The sequence below is a fragment of the Nyctereutes procyonoides genome, unplaced genomic scaffold (genome assembly GCF_905146905.1).
Source record: "Nyctereutes procyonoides isolate TBG_1078 unplaced genomic scaffold, NYPRO_anot_genome, whole genome shotgun sequence".
Taxonomy (NCBI): Eukaryota; Metazoa; Chordata; class Mammalia; order Carnivora; family Canidae; genus Nyctereutes; species Nyctereutes procyonoides.
Window position 1 is genome coordinate 61,662,887 of NW_026575052.1, and position 19,416 is coordinate 61,682,302.

Below are 19,416 nucleotides of genomic sequence, written 5' to 3' on the forward strand. Positions count from 1 at the left end.
CTCGCCTGGGCTCCGGGGCGCGCGCCGCGGCCGGTCCCCGCGGCCGGTCCCCGCGGCCGGTGCACGGCGCTCCCGGGGCGCAGGACATCCCCGAAGGCGGGAGGCGGCCGGGGCGCGCGGGGAGGGCGGGGAGCCCGCGGGAGGAGGGGGCGGAGGGGGCGGAGGCGGAGGAGGGGAGCGGGGCGGGCGGCGCGGAGGGAGGAGAAGGGAGGCAAGAAAGTAGCAGAAAGTGAGGCTGGCAGCCGGCGGCGGCGGAGCTGGGAGCGGCGGCGGCGGCGGCGGCAGGAAGTCTGTGCCCGAGACGAGCAGCCCCGAGCCGGGGAGGGACCGCGGCGGCGGCGGCGGCGGCGGCGGCGAGAGTGAAAGAGGAAACTGCAGAAGAGGAAGCCCCGGCCCCGGCCCCCGCCCGAGCATCCCCGCGCCCCGCGCCCCCGCCGCCCTCGTCGGCCATGGCCCGGGAGAACGGCGAGAGCAGCTCCTCCTGGAAAAAGCAAGCGGAAGACATCAAGAAGATCTTCGAGTTCAAGGAGACCCTCGGAACGTAAGTGGGCCCCGGGGGGGGCGGCCGTGCCCGCGGCCCCGCGGAGCCCCCCGCGCTCAGGGCTGCCTCGGACGCGGGTGGGCGCCGCTCCCGGCCGGGGCAGGGGAGCCGACTTCCCGCCCGCCCGGGCTCCGCCGCCCTCTGGACTCCTTCCCCCCCACGCGTGACTGTGGGCCGAGCACGGTGGATCCTCATGCCCCCGGCGGCGCGGTCTCGTCGCCGCGTGTCCGGGCGCACCGCGTGTGCGGGAGGGAGACGGCCGCGAGCAAGGGGGGCTCGGCCCCCCATCCCCGCCCTTCCATCGCGTAGGCTCAGCCCACACCTGCACGCGGGGCGCAGGCACGACGGTGGGTGCCAGCGACTCCTCGCAGTGTCGGGGGTCGCGTGCGGGCAGCTCCTTCCCGCCTGCCCTGAGCCGAGGCCGCGCGCTCCGGGGAGGGTCTGTGCCCCGAGCGGCCCCGCGCGGGCGGCTGCGGGCCGGCGGTCTCGGTCCAGCGCTGGCGGCAGCCTCCCTCCCGGGAAAGCTGGACGAGCGCACGGCCTGAGCTCCCAGCAGGTGCGGCGCGGCTCCCTCTCTGCCCCTGACTTGGTTTTGGTTTGTTTGTTGTTTCGATGCGCCCCCGATTAGGTAGGGAGGCTGACAGTGAGGGAGAGTCAGGTCTGCTGGGGGAGTCTGAAGTTCGAGTTATTATTACCCCCCCCCCCCCCCGTGATGGGCATCTGCTGGTGATCAGTATCTGTCGGTATATATATTCTCTGACACGCACACCTGTGCTCCATGAACTGAACGTTTTGCAGGGGTTCATGGAGGTGTTGATTAGGCTGGGAAGAGAAAGAGGAGGTGTTTGGTGAGATAAATCACTGTGTTTCTTCTTCTTCCCTTTCCTTTCCTTTTTTTTTTTTTTTTTTTTTGTGTGTGTGTGTGGTTGGTTTGCTTTCCCAGAACCACATTTTCAGATGGCAGGTTGGCTTCTGCCCCCAGGCTTGGGGTCCACCTGGCTCCTCAGTCTTTTATTTCCCCCTCAGCCCCACCCCCACATCTGCAGTGGATCCCCCAGAGCGAAGTTGTAGAGGCCACCTTTTCAGCCGCACTCCTGTTCCCAGCAAAACACCCATTGGCGAGGCTCAGAAGGGTCTCCCGGGTGTTGTGCGCTCCTCTTTGGGGGGGGGGGCACCTGTGGGTATAGACTTTCAGTCTTCGTTGGGATGAAAACAGAAAGGACTTAGCCTTTTTAATAAAGACGGGGTTGGGACGGCCTCTTTCAGCATGGCCAGTTAAGGGGTGAGTTTTGGTCAAAACTTTTGAGAATTACTACTGAGGTTTACTCGGATTTGGGGTTTTCATGCTGAGATGCTCTCAAGTTATGGAGAAACAAGAAGCATGCCCTTGCTTGTCATCCTGAGACCGGTTATGTGGCTGCAGATGAGGGCATGGGAGAGTGGAGCCTCAGCATGTGGGAGTTTGCATGGCGCTATCCCACCTGAGCCCTTCGCTCGGGTTCCCCTTGTCTGCGGCCTCCAGGTGGAAAGAAGCAGTCTCCCCCTCTTGCTTTTCAGGAGAGCCCTGCAGCGGTGCCTCTGCAGCAACCTGGCCCGCTGAAGCTCAGTGAGCTGTGGCTTTATTGAGTGGCTCCTGCTGTATGGCAGGCGCTGTTTGGGAGTGACTGCGGGGCAGCTTTCCCTTGGGGGACAGATGGGGATTTGCCTTCTGGTGCCAGAGAGACCGGTGGAGCTGTTGCAGAACAATCTCTTGGACTCTGGTCAGGTGCCCGGTGAACTTGGGCATGGGTCTCTGTTGGGGACCCAAAGCTTTGCCTTCCTCCTTGGAAATAATGCTTTGAAAAGAAGCTTCCCACTGAGGCCCTGTGGTGCTGGCATGGGTTCGAAAAGAGTCCAACACAAATAATTAAGTGATCAAAATGCTTTTACTCAATGACACAATCATAGTCATCATAGGTGACTTTCTTAAATGAATACCAAGTATCAGGCATTATTCTAAGTGCCTTACATGTATTTTATCTCCTAATAAGCTTAGGAGGTGGGTTTTACTATTATCCCCAATTGCAGATGGGAAAAGTAAGGCAGCAGAGAGACTAAGTGACTCTCTAAACGTGAGCTTGTTATTAAGTGGTAGAGCTGATACTCGAATCTAGGCAGAACAACTCATCAGGCTCTATCTGGGGTCGAGCCACTATGCTGTTACGTAACAGCAAATGTTTCTAATAATTTGATTTGACTTTAGTATTTGGAAAGCTAATTTTAATATTAGTGCAACGAAAACATAACTGTGGGGTGAGGGTGACCTGTTATCTAAATATGGCAACATTTCAAAGCTTTTGGATTATCAGCATTATTTGGTCTCCTTGGACTTTCTAGCAGTGGTCTGATGTTCAGGATGCCTGTTTTCACCCTGGGCCAACTCCAGTGACCTTGGCCTGAGTTCAAGTAGGGAGATCACTTCCAGTCCTGTCTGTGTAGACGTGGAGTCTGGACCCCTCTCCTGTTTGTAACAACCCCCCCCCCCCCCCCCCCCCCCCCCCGCGTAAGTCAAAGGCATCACTAATCGAGATTGGGATTCATTTCCAAGGTACTCAGCAGCTCCAAGTCATTTTGTTTGTCACACCTTCCCCATATGCCTTCAAGATCCGAAGGCAGGAAAGCCCTGCCAGGAGCCAGACTGTCATCTTACAGTGTTAAAATGCTTTTAAAATAAAGCATCGTAAGGGCCCGAGGAGCACACTTTGCCAAACTTTGTCATCCGATATCTGGCTGCCAATATCCCTGCAGGGCTAGAACACATACTGTTGAAGCCAAAGGGTCGAGTCCTATAGTTTGTGTGATCAGAGGGGCCTTGCTAGAGGGTGGGGGCCAAGTGGGCGAGAAGGCGGTCCCTGGAGGGTGGGAAGGAGATTAAGGAAGCCAGGGACAGCCTCCGAGCAAAGGATCTGGCTCTGGGCTTTGGGCCTGGGTTAGCTGATGTGCCTCTGAGTCAGGCCTCAGGGAAAACCTCCCAGCTGGGTGGGCTGCATGTAACTCCCTTTGAAAGAGAATTGCAGAACCTGACCACAGCTCTGAATTAGGTGGAAGGCCTAATTACTATTTATTAATTAACGACATGTTTTCAGATCCTTGGCATGTTGTGAGAGCACATAAACGTTGTGTAACAACAAATTAGGGGTAGTGAACGTTTCTGTCAGCGTATTTGCAGAGACACCTTCAGACCATCTCTTCCGGAGATACCTCTCAATGACTTCTGAAATTTAAAAAAAAAAAAGATAATATGCCATTCGGAGAAGAATAACAGATGGGAAGAGAGCTTGGGTGCGGCGTCCAGGGAGTCCCCCAGACTCCTGGAAATCACTTCTATAATTTCCATGCTACGAAAGCCATCTGAACAGAGAAGGTCTCAGTACCTGGCATGACACAGAATGATTGTCCCAATATACCTCCTTTCCTCTGGAGTATAGGAAATGGCATGTCCTAGAAAAGAGATCTTCATCTCTGCAGGGTGTGAATACATGCTTTTCTTATAGACGGAACATTTTACGGTGAAGTAATTGCTGTCTGTAGGGGGCTGAACTAGGCATCGTGGAGGATTTGGGCCTGGTTCTCAGGTCTGGCTCAGCCACTAATGGGTTGTGTGGCCTGTCTGGACAAATGACCACACCACTCTCTCCGGGTCACAGCTTCCTCATCAGGGGGGCAGGACAGACAAGATGGTTTTCAAGGACCCTTACAGCCCTGAGGTTTTATGGCTCACCTGAACAAGGAAGGTACCTGCTGTGGCTCTTTACGAGCGAGCCTTCTGTGTGTGGCGAGCAACATTTTAGGGCTCATGCTAGTAGCAAAGTGAAACAACTCAGGACAGGAAGTCTTATCCCACTTAATGTCAATAGCATAGTGGGTTCCCTTTTTCATTAAATGAGTGCCTGCTGGGTGCTGCTTTAGGAAGAGTATAAATAGAAATATCCGTGGGGCAAGTGCGGTCCTTTCCCACTAGTATCATACTTAAACTCCTTATTCTGAAATTGCTCAGTAAATACACCTGTTGAGGACACAGATGATTGATTTATCTGAAAGCCCTGGGGGAAAAAAATCAGTCCTTTTTTGGGGGGGGTATGTGTGTGTGGGGGGGGAGGAGGAGAACGCAAAGCTGCTTCAGGTGGTTGTATATTTGATCGGCTGATTTAATAGCATTTATTCTGGGATTGCTCAGAATTTTAGAGTCTGGGTGAAGCATTTGAAAGAATTTTACCAAGAGGAACTTAGGGGTGGAAGCCCCTAGATTTCTCCCTGAGGGTGTCCCAGCTGGGGTATTTGTCAGGAGTTTGTACTTCTCAGCTCTTTTTTTTTTTTTTTGGAAGGGGGCAGGATATAAATTCAGCCTCTCATACATTACAAGATAATCTATTGAACGTGTGATAGAGTCTAGGCACTGTGGGGGGTGGCGCACAGCTGCAAGCACACAACCAAAAATGCCTGCGCTCTTGGAGTTTACCTTCTGGAGGTAGGAGGACCAGGGGATGACAAAGGTAAGTAAATCGGATGGAGAGGATGGTGTTCCATATACACGTTAGGAGGAAAGCTAAGCAGGGCAGGGGGATTTTGTGGCGTGAGGTGGCGATGGCAGCCTGAGGCCAGGTGGTCATGGATGGCCTCCCTGGGAGGCTCATATCTGAATGCCATCGAAAGGAGCCATGGGATATCTGAAGGAACAGCAAGGGATGAGGGCTTGGTGGGAAGCTTGTCTGGCATTCAGAGAGGCTGGAAGTGGGCAGTCAGGGGAGGAAGGTAGGAGCCGAGAGAAGAGAGGCATGAGGGTCAGGAAGTGGGGGCAAGGCAGAGGGGACATCGGATTCATGGAGAACCTTTGGAGGCCGTAAACTTTGCCTTTGCTCTGACAGATGTGGGGGGCTGTTGGAGGGTTTTGGGCAGAGGAGGACCTTGATCTGACTTAAGTGTTCCCATCATCACCGTACTTGCTGTGTCGAGGATGGACTGGTGGGCTCCAGGGCAGACGTGGGGAGACCCTCTTGGAGGCTATTGTGATGATCCAGGTGTGGGGCAGGTGGCTCCGAAGTAGCCACAGAGGTAAGGAGGAGTGATTGGATTCTGGATATGTTTGGAAGGGACAGCAGAGAGGAACTGCTGTGGTTGGACGTGAGATTCTCCAAGGATTTGGGGTTGGAAGAAGGGTGCCATTGGATGGTCTGGGTCAGTTTTATTCAAGGATTTTCCAAGTGCCTGCTGCTTCTGCAGAGCAGGGCTGTCCACACTTGGGAAGGTTCTTGGAAACCGTTTTTTGGGTAAACTTACGCCCTTTGGGCTTTTAGGACCCCTCAGGAGGGGCGCCTGCTTTTCAAGGTGAATTTCCTTCCCTCTGAGTTTATTTCTGGGGTGGGGGTGGGGGGCTTTTGACGTGCCCCCTCCTCCTCGGTCACAGAGGGAAAGTGGTGATAGGCTGGACATTTCAGCAGCGGAAGAACTACTTAACTTTCTGTGAAAATGCTGGGTTTTGCCTTTAGAGTTCTCGACAGGAAGAGCTGGCTCCCCTTGACAGGTGGGCCTGTAACCTTTAATTCTCCCACTTAATTTGGTGACTTAAAGCCCAAACATATGCCATGACAAATAATAAACATGAACATTCTTACTGCTCCTTTCTTTGACAGGTTGTTCTCTATTTGAAGAAGAAAAGCCAAACATTTTTCTTGATTGGGAAAAAAGATAACGGACAACCAGTGTCCTTATTGATTAGTGCAGTGGGATTTGGGAGATTGCTCTTTTGGGTAGAGAGCTTGTTCCCAGAGGGGCTAATAAGGACGATGTTTCAAGCAGAAATTTCTGATTCAAACTTGGCCACTGCACGGACAGTAATTAGGCTTGGTAGGTAGGTAGACATTTGTGTCTCCTCAGGGGAGGATTTTAGGGGTTAATTTGTTGAGTTCTTCTTTGGCTGGGTCTCCATAAATCCCTTTAATCTTTCCTTTCCCCGAATAAATCTCCTTAAATCCCCTTCAATCTCTCTCCTTCTTCTCCTCTCTCCTCTGGGACAGCTTAGGCATTGGTCCAGTGGGGGACTGTCACATTACTGATCAACTTGCATCCACAGTGGTAGACCTTCAACCTCCTACTTCCCATCCTTACTAGATTTCCCAGGAATCATCAGGGAGTCCACAGCCCCCTGAGGACTCATATTTTTAATTGAAGAAGGAACTGCTTCTGGGTGGCCACCAGGAAGCCTGGTGTCCTAGGCAGTTGCCTTGAATTCCTTTTCTGGCATGGGCAATCCAATTCATACGTAGCTAAAAGCAGAAGGATATGTGGACTCTGGGGGAGATGCTGACCTAATCTTCTTTCTCAGTTCATGTTGGTTATGGCCTTGTCTTTCTTTGGGAAGGAAACCACTTTTCCCTTGGGCTGACTTTCATTAGGTCCTGCCTGACTTCTAAACAAAAATGTTTATTCAGTGTATGGATTATTTTGATTCTAGTCAGACCAAGGGTAACATCCAAATGGATGCCACAGGCCAGGGTCATTTGGTGACACACCGGATTCATTGCACATCTCCAGCAATCAGCTCTGTGTCTTGTGCTGTTTTTCCTAGTGATTTCAGAAGGATTAAGAAACCATCTATAGTTTAACTAACTATAGGATTCAGATTCTGTCTCTTGGGTAACACCACATCTTGAGGATAAGCCTTTGAAAATCCCCTATTTGCTGAGGCCAGATAGGAGAGGCATCAGGCGGCCATGACCCGTAATGGAAAGGTGGCTCCCATCCAACCACTCCAAGCTGTGTGCCTCTGGAGAGGTTCCTTAATCTTTCTGAGTTGAGATGGAGATGGAAGTTGTTGCCTTGTGGGATTCTTGTAAGGATCCAACGATGTCTATGAGGTGCCTGGCACATAATTGGGATTAAGTCAACAGTAGCTGTCATCAACTCCAGTTGCTTTCAAGCAGCTTTGGTTGAGGGGGACTGCCTATGGGAATTCAGGGCCAGTACCATGGAGAAGAACATGTCTGAATCTGTGGGAAATGGATTTTTGGAAGCTCTTGTTGCAAAAACGCAGAATGCTACATATTTCACCTCTCCTCACCTCCCACCCCACCCCCAAATTGATTTAAGAAACCATCAACAAGTCTTCAGTCAGCCAGGGAGGAACAATTGCTGGTTGTTTTACATAGCACAGTAGTGAGTGGCTCTGAGTAGTGAGTAGGCTCTGAGGTCACTAGGACACGAGTGCAAATCCTGGTCCGCTGCTTCTTAGAGTCTGGTTTTGGGCAAATTCTCTGGCCATGCAGCCTCATCTCCATAAAACAGGATAAGACTAGCACCTTATCTCAGGACTGTAGGGAGGATTAAATGAGAGCCCATGAAGACTACTTAGTACAATGCAGGGCCCATAAATATGTTCTCAGGAAATGCTCCTTCCCTCTCATTAGCCCCTGTGGTGCTGGAACACTGCTCCTCAGAGGCCATTTGCACGGATCTGGAGGGTCTGTGGAACCATTCAACATTTGCTCCCCACAGGAGGGTGATTAGTTCATAGAGTGCTAGCATTAACCAAGAGACTCAGCCTGAAACGTCCTCCGGGCCAGCTCGTGTGCTGGAGTGACCTAGTTTGCTGTGTTTCACAGGCTCATTCCTTCCTCTGGTTATCTCATCAGCTTTGTCTCTGCACCTCTCCCTGCACCCTGGGCTGGGTCTTTTGTTTTGTTTTGTTTTGTTTTAGCCTGTCCCTATCTGCGTCAGCTTGTGCAACAGTCTCTGCCTGTAGTTTCTATCTTCCCAGGCAGCAGCCAGGTCTCCCTACAGCTGTGGCCCTGCTTCAGGCTTACAGGTGCTTTTCTTTCTGAGAATTGCTACCGTGTGTCAGCTTTGTTTCTTATTGAATAGAAGGTTTTGATTTGAGCACTGAAGTAATTTATTTGCAGTATGACAAAACATCGTAGTTTAAGGTTGATATGTCCTGAATTGATTTTAGGGGGAGGGTATTTAAGAAGTGACAGCCTGTATGTGTGTTTACCACACGGACACACGTAACAGTTTCTTTAAAAATATCTTTATGGGGATTGTTGGAGGGGGTGTGGGACCAGATCTCAGAAGGGTCATTTCCCAGGTTTCAGGATATGACAGGTGTGACAGTTGGGGAGATGCCTGCGTTGGGCAGTATCCCTCGTCTGGGCCTCTCCATTTCAGCGCTTTTAATGGGCAAAGTCTGGGGGGAGGGTGCACAATTTATTGGGATCTCTAATGGGGTGAGCAGGGGAAGAAAAGTGCCTGACATTTCTACTTGATGGAGGACCTCTCTTTCTTTCATATCCACAACACACACCAGTGCAATTGCCTTTGTATGGAATTGGATTTGATGCTGTAACTGAAACCCTAAAGGTTTTCAGTACAACCTCCAAAGTCCCTGGTTTTCACATGGCCCCCCTGCCTTGCCTCCTCACACAACTGTGTCCTGTCTCATACTGAGGCCCACAGTATTGTGTGTGTGTGGGAAAACTGCAAAACAAAAAAACAAAGACCCCCAACCCCACAGCCCCAAATCCTTTGTAGCTTTAGAAAACTTGTGGGTGGAGGGAAGAGAATGGGTGCGGAGCGGGAGGTCTGGCGGAGGGGTGGAGGTGGCAGGCGTCCCCCAGGCCTGGTGCCCCCGGCCCCAGGTGTCCTTCCGTCTATAAGCTGCCACTTCTTTAACCTTTATAGGAATGGCCACTTGAAAGTTGCCTTGAAACATCAGAAGATAGGAACACCTTGAAATAGGTCGGGGCCCAGTCATTTATGATGTAAGCGATTTTAAAGGAAGTGCTTTTTCTCCAACACCTAAGAGAAGTCGTGTTTGAATGTAAGACAGGAGGGAGATAGGTAATTGTGGTCTTGGGACTTTGGGGGGACTGAGGAGGCTCAGATGGGTTGAAAACTGGGAAGTGGAGGACCCAGTGAGGCCTCCTGCAGAGCCATGACAAAGCTGGGTACTAGCTAGCTAGTGTGGGCTCCCGAAGACGGGGTGCCATGGGGTGGCCTCTGTGTCTCCCCTATCCCTCCTCCCAGGGCCAGGTGGGACTGTTAGCAATGTATCCAGCCATGTCAGTGCCCCCAGAGTTTTTTGAGGCTAGAGTACAGTCCTAGGTAGCCCTGAAAAATTTCATTTAAGGAAGTATGCCTTAAATAATAATAAAAAGCTTGTAGTGAACATTTAGAGCAAACCTTGCATAAAAGTTGGGGAAAACCTGTATCTGATAATATGTGCAAGAGTGATACTGCTTGTGGATTCTTTCTGCCTATATTAGCACGGTCAGCAAAGACGGGGTTTGTGGTCCTGGTAATGATAAAAAAGGAATGTGGGGGGGATCCCTGGGTGGCGCAGCGGTTTGGCGCCTGCCTTTGGCCCAGGGCGCGATCCTGGAGACCCGGGATCGAATCCCGCGTCGGGCTCCTGGTGCATGGAGCCTGCTTCTCCCTCTGCCTGTGTCTCTGCCTCTCTCTCTCTCTCTCTCTGTGACTATCATAAAAAAAAAGGAATGTGGGGTTTTGTGGCCCTTTTGGCTCCTTTCACAACTAGAATATAATAACAAGGCTTCATATTTGTGTGTGTGTGTGTGTGTATGTTTAATTTGGTAAAAAAATACCTAACAGAAAAGTTACCATCCTAAACCATTTTTATTTTTATTTTTTTAAAGATTTATTTATTTATTCATGGGGGGGGGCAGATACACAGGCAGAGGAAGAAGCAGGCTCCATGCAGGGAGCCCGATGCGGGACTCAATCCCAGATCCTGGGATCATGCCCTGAGCCAAGGGCAGACGTTCAACCACTGAGCCACCCAGGCATCCCTCTAAACCATTTTTAATTGTACAGGTCAGTGGCATTGAGTCCACTCGCAGTGCTGTGCAACTGTCACCACCGTCCATCTCCAGAACCCTTTCATCTTCTCAAACTGAGACTCCGTCCCCGTTATACTCCAACTCCCTAGTCCACCTTCTCTCCCAAACCCTTGATAATCACCATTCTGCTTCCTGTCTTTTGAATTTGACTGCTGTAGGTGCCTCACAGAAGTGAAATCACAAAACATTTGCTCTTTTGTGACTGGCTTGTTTTACTTAGGATAACGTCCTCAAGATTCATCCACATAGAAGCTTGTACTAGAACTTTCTTTTCTATGTCTCCCCCCCTTTTTAAAAAAGATTTTATTTATTTATTTGAGAGAGCACGCAAACAAGTAGGGCAAGTGGGAGAGGAAGAACCAGGCTCCCTGCTGAGCAGAGAGCCCAATGTGGGGCTCTATCCCAGGACCTCGGGGTCATGACCTGAGCCAAAGGCAGGCACTTAACTGACTGAACCATCTAGGTGCCCCTCCCTTGCTTTTTGAGGCATAATAATATTCCATGGTGTGTCTATAGCACATTGTGTTCATTCATGTTGGTACACACTTGGAGTTACTTCTGCCTTTTGGCTGTCATGAATAATGCTGCATGAACGTGGAGGTACACGTATGTCTTCAGGTTCCAGGTTTCAATTCACTTGAGTGTGTACACAGAAGTGTACCCAGTGTAACACGGCTGGATCATATGGTAATTCTCTGCTGACATTTCTGGAAGTGCCGCCATATTGTTTTTCACAGCCATGTGGTGTTGTGCAGTTTACAGAATGTTTTTACCTGCATGATTCAGTTATTAGCCCTCACTTTACAGATAAGGAAATGGAGGTTTAAAGAGGTCAAATGACTCATGGGAAAAGGTTGCTGAGTGGTAGATGGGGTAGATTTAAGTGTCTTCTGAGTCCCTACTTCAGTGCTCTTTCTCCTGGGTCACATGGCTTACAAGCTGGTTAGTGGGGTTGATGGAGATAGAGAATATTAAAGAATGAAGAAGAAACGCCTCCCCTTCTGTGGACGTATTATGGTATGGCAAGGAGATGGGCTCTGATCTGTAACAACTTCTGATTTCCATAGTGTAAATACCTCCACATGGAGCAAGTTTCAAGTGGCCTGTGGTTTAACAACCTACTGCAAAATTTTTGAATCAGGCTCTTCTGAGCAGGTGTGAGGTGACTCCAGCATACTTCTGAAGGACATAGAGGTCAGGAGATTGGAGTTGAGTCCTAGCTCTGTCACTTGAGAACTGTGGAATCATGATCTTATCCTCTCTACCTCTTGAATACCTTGTTTGTTAAATGGGATAATTACACCTGCTTACATTACAGATCTGTTGTAAGTCCCAAATGAGATAAGGCATGTGTAGTATGGCCTTATACAAATAGAAGGTATTATTATTTTATGGAAATTATAGCTTTAAAAATATTCTTTTCTTATGAGTGTTAGTATCATGTACACTCTCTGAAACCTAGCTATCATCTTATGGGCAGTGTTCCCATAGTAGTTGGGCTGTGGGTCAACCTTGACTCTGGAAGCATCAACAAAAACGAGTTTCATAGTATAGTTTAACTGGCTCTCTTCACATGCTTGTTGTTTTCATTCTTAGTGTTTATAAGTGATTGGTACCTTAGGAAAAACTTAAAAAAATCATAAAAGCCACATGTTATACTAGTAGAGAATTTGAAAAATCTAGAAGAGTGAAATAAGTAAGGCAATATGACTTGACTTGTTATCTGGATGGGTCCTGGGTAGTCAATCTCTCTAGAGGGTGGGGAGATCTCAGGAGAGGTCGCAGAGGTCAGCTGTTAGGGCTACGGTAAGGCTGTGGTTATCACTGATTGGTATGAAAATATTTCAGTATTTTACTAACTTGGCTGATGGAACCACTGTGCACAGATTGGTTATCTGCTCTGGAAATAGGGGTGGTGGTCTTCGCTGAGTGCTATGGGTTTCTGAGTACTTGTGTTAGGTTCATGGTGGTGGGGGTTGAGAGTGTTGTTGGAGTTATTGTCATGATCCCATCTTTACACTTATCAGCACCTCTAAAAATCTGCAGTGGGACAGACCTGGTGCCTACAGGAGACCCTGCTCAAGAGACCTCTGCTGGCTAGTTATACATGTGGGAAGAAAGAGGTAAAACTATATCCACATGTGGCTGACTCTACCTGGTTGGGGTGGGACACAAGACCCTGGCTTCAGGCACTTCACTTATAAAACAAATATTGTTGACTATAGACTGATTTTTTTGCCTCCACCACAATTCATAGTTGAAATCTAACCCCCCAGTGTGGTGTATTAGGAAGTGGTGCCATTGGGAGGTGATTAGGTCATGGAAGTGAAGCCCGATGATAGAATTAGTACCCTTTTGTAAAAGAGTGTACCCCATGGAGGTCTGGGGCCCTTCCATCATGTGAGGACACAGCAGGGAGGCGGTCCTCCAAGAACCAGGAAGTAGGCCCTCACCACACACCAAATCTGCCGGGCGGCCCTGTCTCGGACTTCTGGTCTCCAGGACTGTGAGAAGTAAGTTTCTATGGTTCATAAGCCACCCAGCCTATGGCATTCTGTTATGCTGGGAAGGGCTAGGCCTTTGCCGTCTGCCAAACCGTTCACACCCAAAACCTTCAAGCCAGCCCCTCTTTAGGACATAGTGTTCATAATCAACTCATTCTTGCAATTACAGGCTAAAGTCTTTCTAACTCAAATTGATACTGTCAGGCCAGCTCTCTCATCGCTAGGCTGCCTGAGGTCCCACAGGTAGCCTGGACCACATCCAGAGCGTGCGTGTCATGTTATCCCTGACGATGGTGACAGTGAACGTTCAGAGGCACCACCCATCACCATCAATGTCATGACAGCGACCAAGAAGAAGCCATCCATGTTAGAGATTTCTTATTTCAGCCATTGTTATGTTCCTGTATCCTCAGTAATTCATTTTGTAGGTGCAAAATGAGCTCCTGAGGATGCATTTGGCTCCAGAGAGAATTCAGAGCCATGAACAGAGAGTGAGTGCTGTTGCTACCTCTGCATGTTTCCCCCGGCCATGCTGTGGCTTCTAGGCCATGTGTCCCCAAGTCGGTGAGAAGGATCTGCATTCAGAAACCTGAGAGCAGAGAAGGGGCTTCCATGGTTCCTACAGGGTCTTGCTGCAGAGACCCATGTTAGGAGCCTGCGTGGAGGCTTTCCCACATGCTGACAGAACAGGCCTCCCAGGCAGCGACTGGCTCACATGGGACACCTACACGTTTCATCAATGTTGAGTAAATGAACGAGTAAGTGGAATAAAAGGAGCACTGGCTTTGATTAGATTAAGAAAGTTTAAGTCCTAACTGTGCCATTTATGAGTTATGAGACCTTGAGCAAATTAGATGATCTTTCTGAGCTTCTGTTTTCTCATATTTAAGTGTGGATAACAGTACCTACCTTTCCAACTTATTGTGGCATTTTGTTATTAAAAAAAAGGGTATAGACTTGAATTTTAAGCAAGTAGATGTTAGATCCTATCATGTGATTTAAACTTCATTGAGAAGGTCTCTACTTGATGCCTTCAGGAATGCCATTAGAGATTCATTCCTTTGGCTTAAAGCATTTTCTTAAGTATAAGAAATTAAATAATAATAATAACCACTTATAGGTCAGCGGAAGAGAGTTTATGTTTTGTTAGAATGAGTTTGGAGAAAGAGATAGGAAAGTGGTCTTGAAAACCACAGGGACTGAACTAGAATTAAGGGGTAGTAGTCATGTCAGTGATGCCAGAGATCAGAGGTGCTGAAGTCAGCCAGACTTATAGCATTCATTCAGCAAACAGTTGGTGAATGTTGGCCATGTGAGAAGTACTGTGACAGCCTGGTAGTTCTGTCTCTGTGGCCTGCGATGACCATATTCTTTGTGATCCTCATAGTCAGGTGGAAGCCCTGAGGAAGGGCAGTGTGGTTTGTTTTCTGGTTGGCGGCATCACCCTTGCAGCCACCTCTCTGTGGTTCACAGGGTGGGCAAGGGAGGGGCAATGCCTGTTGTTTGTGGAAGGCACAACCCTGGCTGGTTAGTCTCCCAGGCAGGGTCCTAACTGAGTGTGGATGTGACAGCCACTGAGTCTTAGGATCCAGTGACTTGTATCCCCCCCCGCCCCCAGGTGTTCCTGGTGGCCATCCTCTTATAGAATTTTTTGAATGTGTATCCCCCAGGTGTAACCTCATCCAGGGATTGTAGAAATGGTCCAGATAAAAAAATGCAGGGACCTCTAAAAATCCTGGTTAACCCTAAAGGTCCTAAGAGGTGGGTGTCCTTTGGAAGCTTTCCAGAAAGTTAGAGTTTGGGGTCTGCTCTGTAGCTCCCACCATGGCCTGTGGGGTATTGTCTAGACAGGTGCTAAACCTGCAGAAAACTGTGGGTTCATTGGATACTGGGTAAACGGCTTCTCTTTACAAACCCAGGAGTGAGGGATGCTGAAACTAATTCTGGTGTGCAAATTTGAATGGGTGTGTCTGGTCAAAGCCATCTGGAAGTGAGCCTTCATTTATTCCCCTTGGTCAGACTTCAGATAAAATTTTTGAGAATTGTAAGACTGATGCCACAGTTTTTTTTTTTTTTTTTTTTTTAAATTCATGGGATATTAGAGGTTGAGAGTCTAGTGCCAGGCACTGAGGAGGTGTTGGTAAACAAAATGTGGTTCTTGTCCCCAGGGAACGTTTTGGGAAGACAGACAAACATGTAATTGCAATTCAGTGTGATACTGCTTTTGCAGCAGGTATATGATATGGAAGTTGAGAAGAGGGGTATACCTTGCTGGCAATGGGGCTCAGAGACAGCTGGGATTCTAGAAAGTTCTAGAAGTCGGAAGGGAAAAAAAATCTAGCATTCCTCAGTAAGTATTTAGTGAGCTTCTGCTGTATGCCAAAGAGAAGACTGGCTTCTGCAAGACAAAGGGACATAGAGTTTTAATAATAATAATAATCGTATCAGACTTTACTGAGTACTCACTGCTGGACTCTGGGCCAGGTACAGTACTTTACATGAATTTTCACATTAAATCCACCCACCATGCAATAAAATAGATACTATTGTCACCATTTTGGAGGAAATTGAGGCCCAGAGAGGTTAAACAACTTGGCCAGAGTAACACAGATCTATCTGTATGGAAGAATTGAGATTTGAACCTAGGTTTACCTGTCTGGGGCCAAAGCCAGAGCTCTTAACCATCACCCCAAAGGGGCTCTCCTGTGCGGGTTGGTACATTTTGCTTCCCGAACTCTTAGAGAAAAAGGACATGCGCCCATATGCCCACAATGGAAAGCAGTGCATGGTGATATAAACAGGCTGCAAAGTGTTTTAAGAGTTCCAAGGGAAGGGAAGTAGTGGATAGGGACCAGTTGTAAGACCTGGTAATGGAATTGTTTTTCTTTTTTTTTAAAAAGAGCCCAGTGTGGGGTTCAATCCCAGGACCCTGAGATCAGGCCCTGAGCCAAAGGCAGATGCTAAACTGACTGAGCCACCCAGGGGCCCTGGGGATTGTTTTTCTAGTAGAGCTTCTCCAGTGACCCACTTCCCAGATGACTGTCATGTATTCATTTAACAAAAGACTGTTAAGCTCTGACACATGGAGACTCTTGCTGTACCAGTGGGAGGTGTGAGAGGTGGTCCGCCCGTGTCCTACAGGTACGCAGATGTATTCCAGTCTCCTTGCCCTGGCCCTGTGGTATTGTCTGCTTCCACCACCTGCCCCATCAGGTCTCCAGGGCTCTGCTTCAGTGTGATCCCTTCCATCAAGTGTCCACCTGAGGCTCCTCTCCCCGGTTCTTCAGTCTTAGACTCATACTGTTGAGGGTCAGTTGTTCCAAGTTTTTTCTCTTATGAGACTTTTCTCTGATGAAACAGGAAGCTCTTGAGAGCAAGGGCCACCTCTCACGCGGTGTCCCCTGAAGCACCCGCAGTACCTGGCACGCTGTGCAACAGATGGAGAGTTTTGTTTGGTTCAGTTTTAAAAATCCCGAGTCGTGAAGTTGTCTCCATAGCTGCTCAGGAAGCTTGCTTTTCTAAATGTTTTCATTACTGTTAAGCTCTTCAGAATGTTCTGTCCCTCTTTTCTTCTTCTGGATTTCGTCTCTCTAGATGGTCACCACATTTCCCCCCTGTGGATTACTCACTCGAGGGATTAGCTGGGGTGAACTTTTAATCTGTGGGGCTTTGCCTTGCTTCCTCCCTTAGCCTGTTGGTAGGCTCTTTCTGCTGGCTGCTATCAGGACTGCGCTCGGGGAAAGAAAACCTAGTTGTCAGGCTCCAAAAACAGAGTCTTCCTCAGTAGGACGGCCCCAAACTAAATATAAATGATGTTTGGATCATTATACCCTTCTGTCAGTTGGGTACCACAGTTGGCAGTGTCCTGCGGTGTCCCTCTAAATACTATTTTCTGTTACTTTCCTTCCTGAGATATCCCCCCTCAAACATGGCTTGTTGCGGTCTTGAGATTCCTCATGGAAGCAAGGCGTGCTTGGCCGTTTCATCATTTCCCCTGCAAATCTGGCCTTTAATAGCGTTGTGACTATTTTGTCTGCATGCCAGTGTGTGTCTGAAACCCAAGGATGATCCCTTGGCCACGGTTATCAGCTACATCATTTCTCTTCGAAGATGTGATGTCTGTAGAGCTGCAGATTGGATGAAAAATTTCTGGGCATGCGTAGTGGTGTTTCCTGGTGTTTTCTCCTCAGAATTTATCAAGCCCTCACCGTCCCAGATGTAGTCACTCTGAGGTAAAAGTTTTCCTTGTTCTTGGACCCTCAGCCAAACCTTCAGAGTGGAAAAAAAAAATATGCATTTTTTTCTTTCACCAACATCTATTTTCCGGATCTACTAGATTTTCTGAGAAGGTTGCCAAAACCGGTGTTAGTGCAAAGGTGTGGAGGTGGTTTGAAAAAGAATACTAATGGCTAATGTGTTTCAATATCTGCTAGTCATGGGGTACCTCACGAGACACTTGACTAGTTGATAGATCACTTAATTTGTCAATGACTTTGTGTGTTAAGTATCGCTTGACTGTTGAGGAGAGCTGACTGGCCCCAGGTGACGTGATTCGTAAGTCACAGTACAGGGATTGAACCCAGATCTGTCTGAAGAGGCTCTGGAAGGCTGTGCCTGGCTCACAACTGCCCTAGGGGTACTGACAGGGAGAACTTGTGTGCTTGTGTGTCATAACTGTTGTTGCTGGGTCTCCAGAGCTTCCCTCTCTCTTGCGGGTGCTTTGGAGGCCTTGCCTAAGTGCTTGATCTGGGAAGTTGTGTTATGCTCAGCGTGCAGGTGAGGTGCCTGGGACTTGGGTTCTACGCGTCAGAAACTTCTGTGCTGAGAGAGGATGGGGCCTAATGACTAGTTTACAGGTTAAGGATCCATTTGGTTATTGGGTTGCTATTTCTGTACCAGCAGAAATGAAGAAAATCATTTTTAGCACATCCAGAGAACCCCAAGATTTCAAATCAGACTATTGGCAAAAGAAAAGAGAGGGCTCGCCCTAGAGTTCTGGCAAACAGATTCTAGTGTTCCCTGGAACTATAAAATACATATCATTTATAGCTTAGGTATCTATTAACAAAAGGTCATGCACAGTTCAGGCAGATATCCAGGAATTCAGATCAAGCCTGGTTTATTCTCTGACATGGCTAGTCAAACGTGCACAGGAGTGTGACGTCTATCCTTATTCCTCCTGTTTGAGCCGGTATTGAGCTGGTTACTGAGTGGCTTGTCCAATGAGTAGGGGACAGATATTATTCCATTGTTGACTTCCAGCTCAGTGATCTTTTTTTCACTGAACTTTTAAAAAAATTGTCTTTGTTCCAATCACACGAAAATAAGTATTTTCCTTTTCTCGTAACAAAGTATTATAGGTGCTTTTCAAAAGTTTGTTAGCTCAGATTGACTTTTTCTTGGGGCTTGGCAATTAAACAAAAGCATTATTAGCTGTGCAATAAAGGCCCCATCATATATTATGGGCCTCATGCAGTTTCTCTGTATTTTTGCTCATTAGAAAATACCAGGAAAGAGCCAATAGAAACACAAAAAGTTCTGAACACCTGCTCTGTTAAGGAAGACATGCCAGCGTGATAGATGACGGTATTTATTGTTTCTCTTCAGGATGTGTTTCGAAATCTGTTTCTCTAATGATGTGTGTGCAGGATGACCTTTTCCCACTATTGCAGGCGACACCTTCGCATAAAGAAGCAGCTGAAGCCGTATGTGTGTTGAGTTCACATCCAGAGATATCTGGAGCCAAGCTGTTTCATGTTCCAGTTTGAGGTCCTGACTGCCTGGGTTTTATTCTGGAGAAAGCATCTGACACATGGAGCTGAGCTCACAGGCCATCAGGCCTCATTCTTTTGGACTCCAGAGTAACCACTAGGGTCCTGGACACAAGTGCCCTCTGAGGCCAGCTTCTGGGTGTGGGGGCTTTACAGTGACACAGGGCCTGGTGTTCCTCTAATGGATTTCTCCCTCTGTTTTGAAATTCTTAATATTTTTTGAACAAGGATTCCCTCCTCCCCCACCCCGCCCCCATTTTTCTCTGGGTCCTGTAAGTTATTACATAGCTGGTCTGATCCCTTTTAATTATAAAACCTTCCTCTCCACCCTTCCAGCCTGATGTCGAAGGGATTTTACTGATTGATTAAACTTTTCTTAGGGTTAGTGGTTAGAATTTGTTGAATACTGAAAGTATTGGATACTTGGGGAAGTCTTGTATTGTGATATCCTGTGTGGTAAACATTACCCAGGCATGGGCATACATTTTTGGGTATATTTAAAAAGAAATATCTGAGGTTCTAGTCTGCAAAAACTTGAGGTGTTCCCTGGATGCTGTGGCCTACAGGCTTTCTTGGTATTATAATGAATTAAAAAAAGATAACTTTATTTATAGTTGTAAACTTAAACACAGAGCATCTTGGGTTCTGAATCTATGAGACTTCCAAGGTCCCTTGATCAAAGAGGGCAGCAGCAGGCAGAGAAGCCAACA

The 19,416-nt window shown here is 48.2% G+C and overlaps 1 protein-coding gene across 2 annotated transcripts in view; it reads left to right on the forward strand.

The window, feature by feature from the left end:
• Positions 1 to 230: 230 nt before the first annotated feature.
• Positions 231 to 19,416, forward strand: part of CAMK1D (calcium/calmodulin dependent protein kinase ID) — a 433,233-nt gene continuing 414,047 nt past the window's right edge. Inside the window, exon 1 of one of the 2 annotated variants that reach the window (XM_055331921.1) lies at positions 231 to 541. In XM_055331921.1, the coding sequence (XP_055187896.1) occupies positions 450 to 541 (92 nt within the window). In that variant the 5' untranslated portion in view covers positions 231 to 449. The remainder of the gene's footprint in view (positions 542 to 19,416) is intronic. The other variant, XM_055331920.1, reaches the window with a different exon arrangement.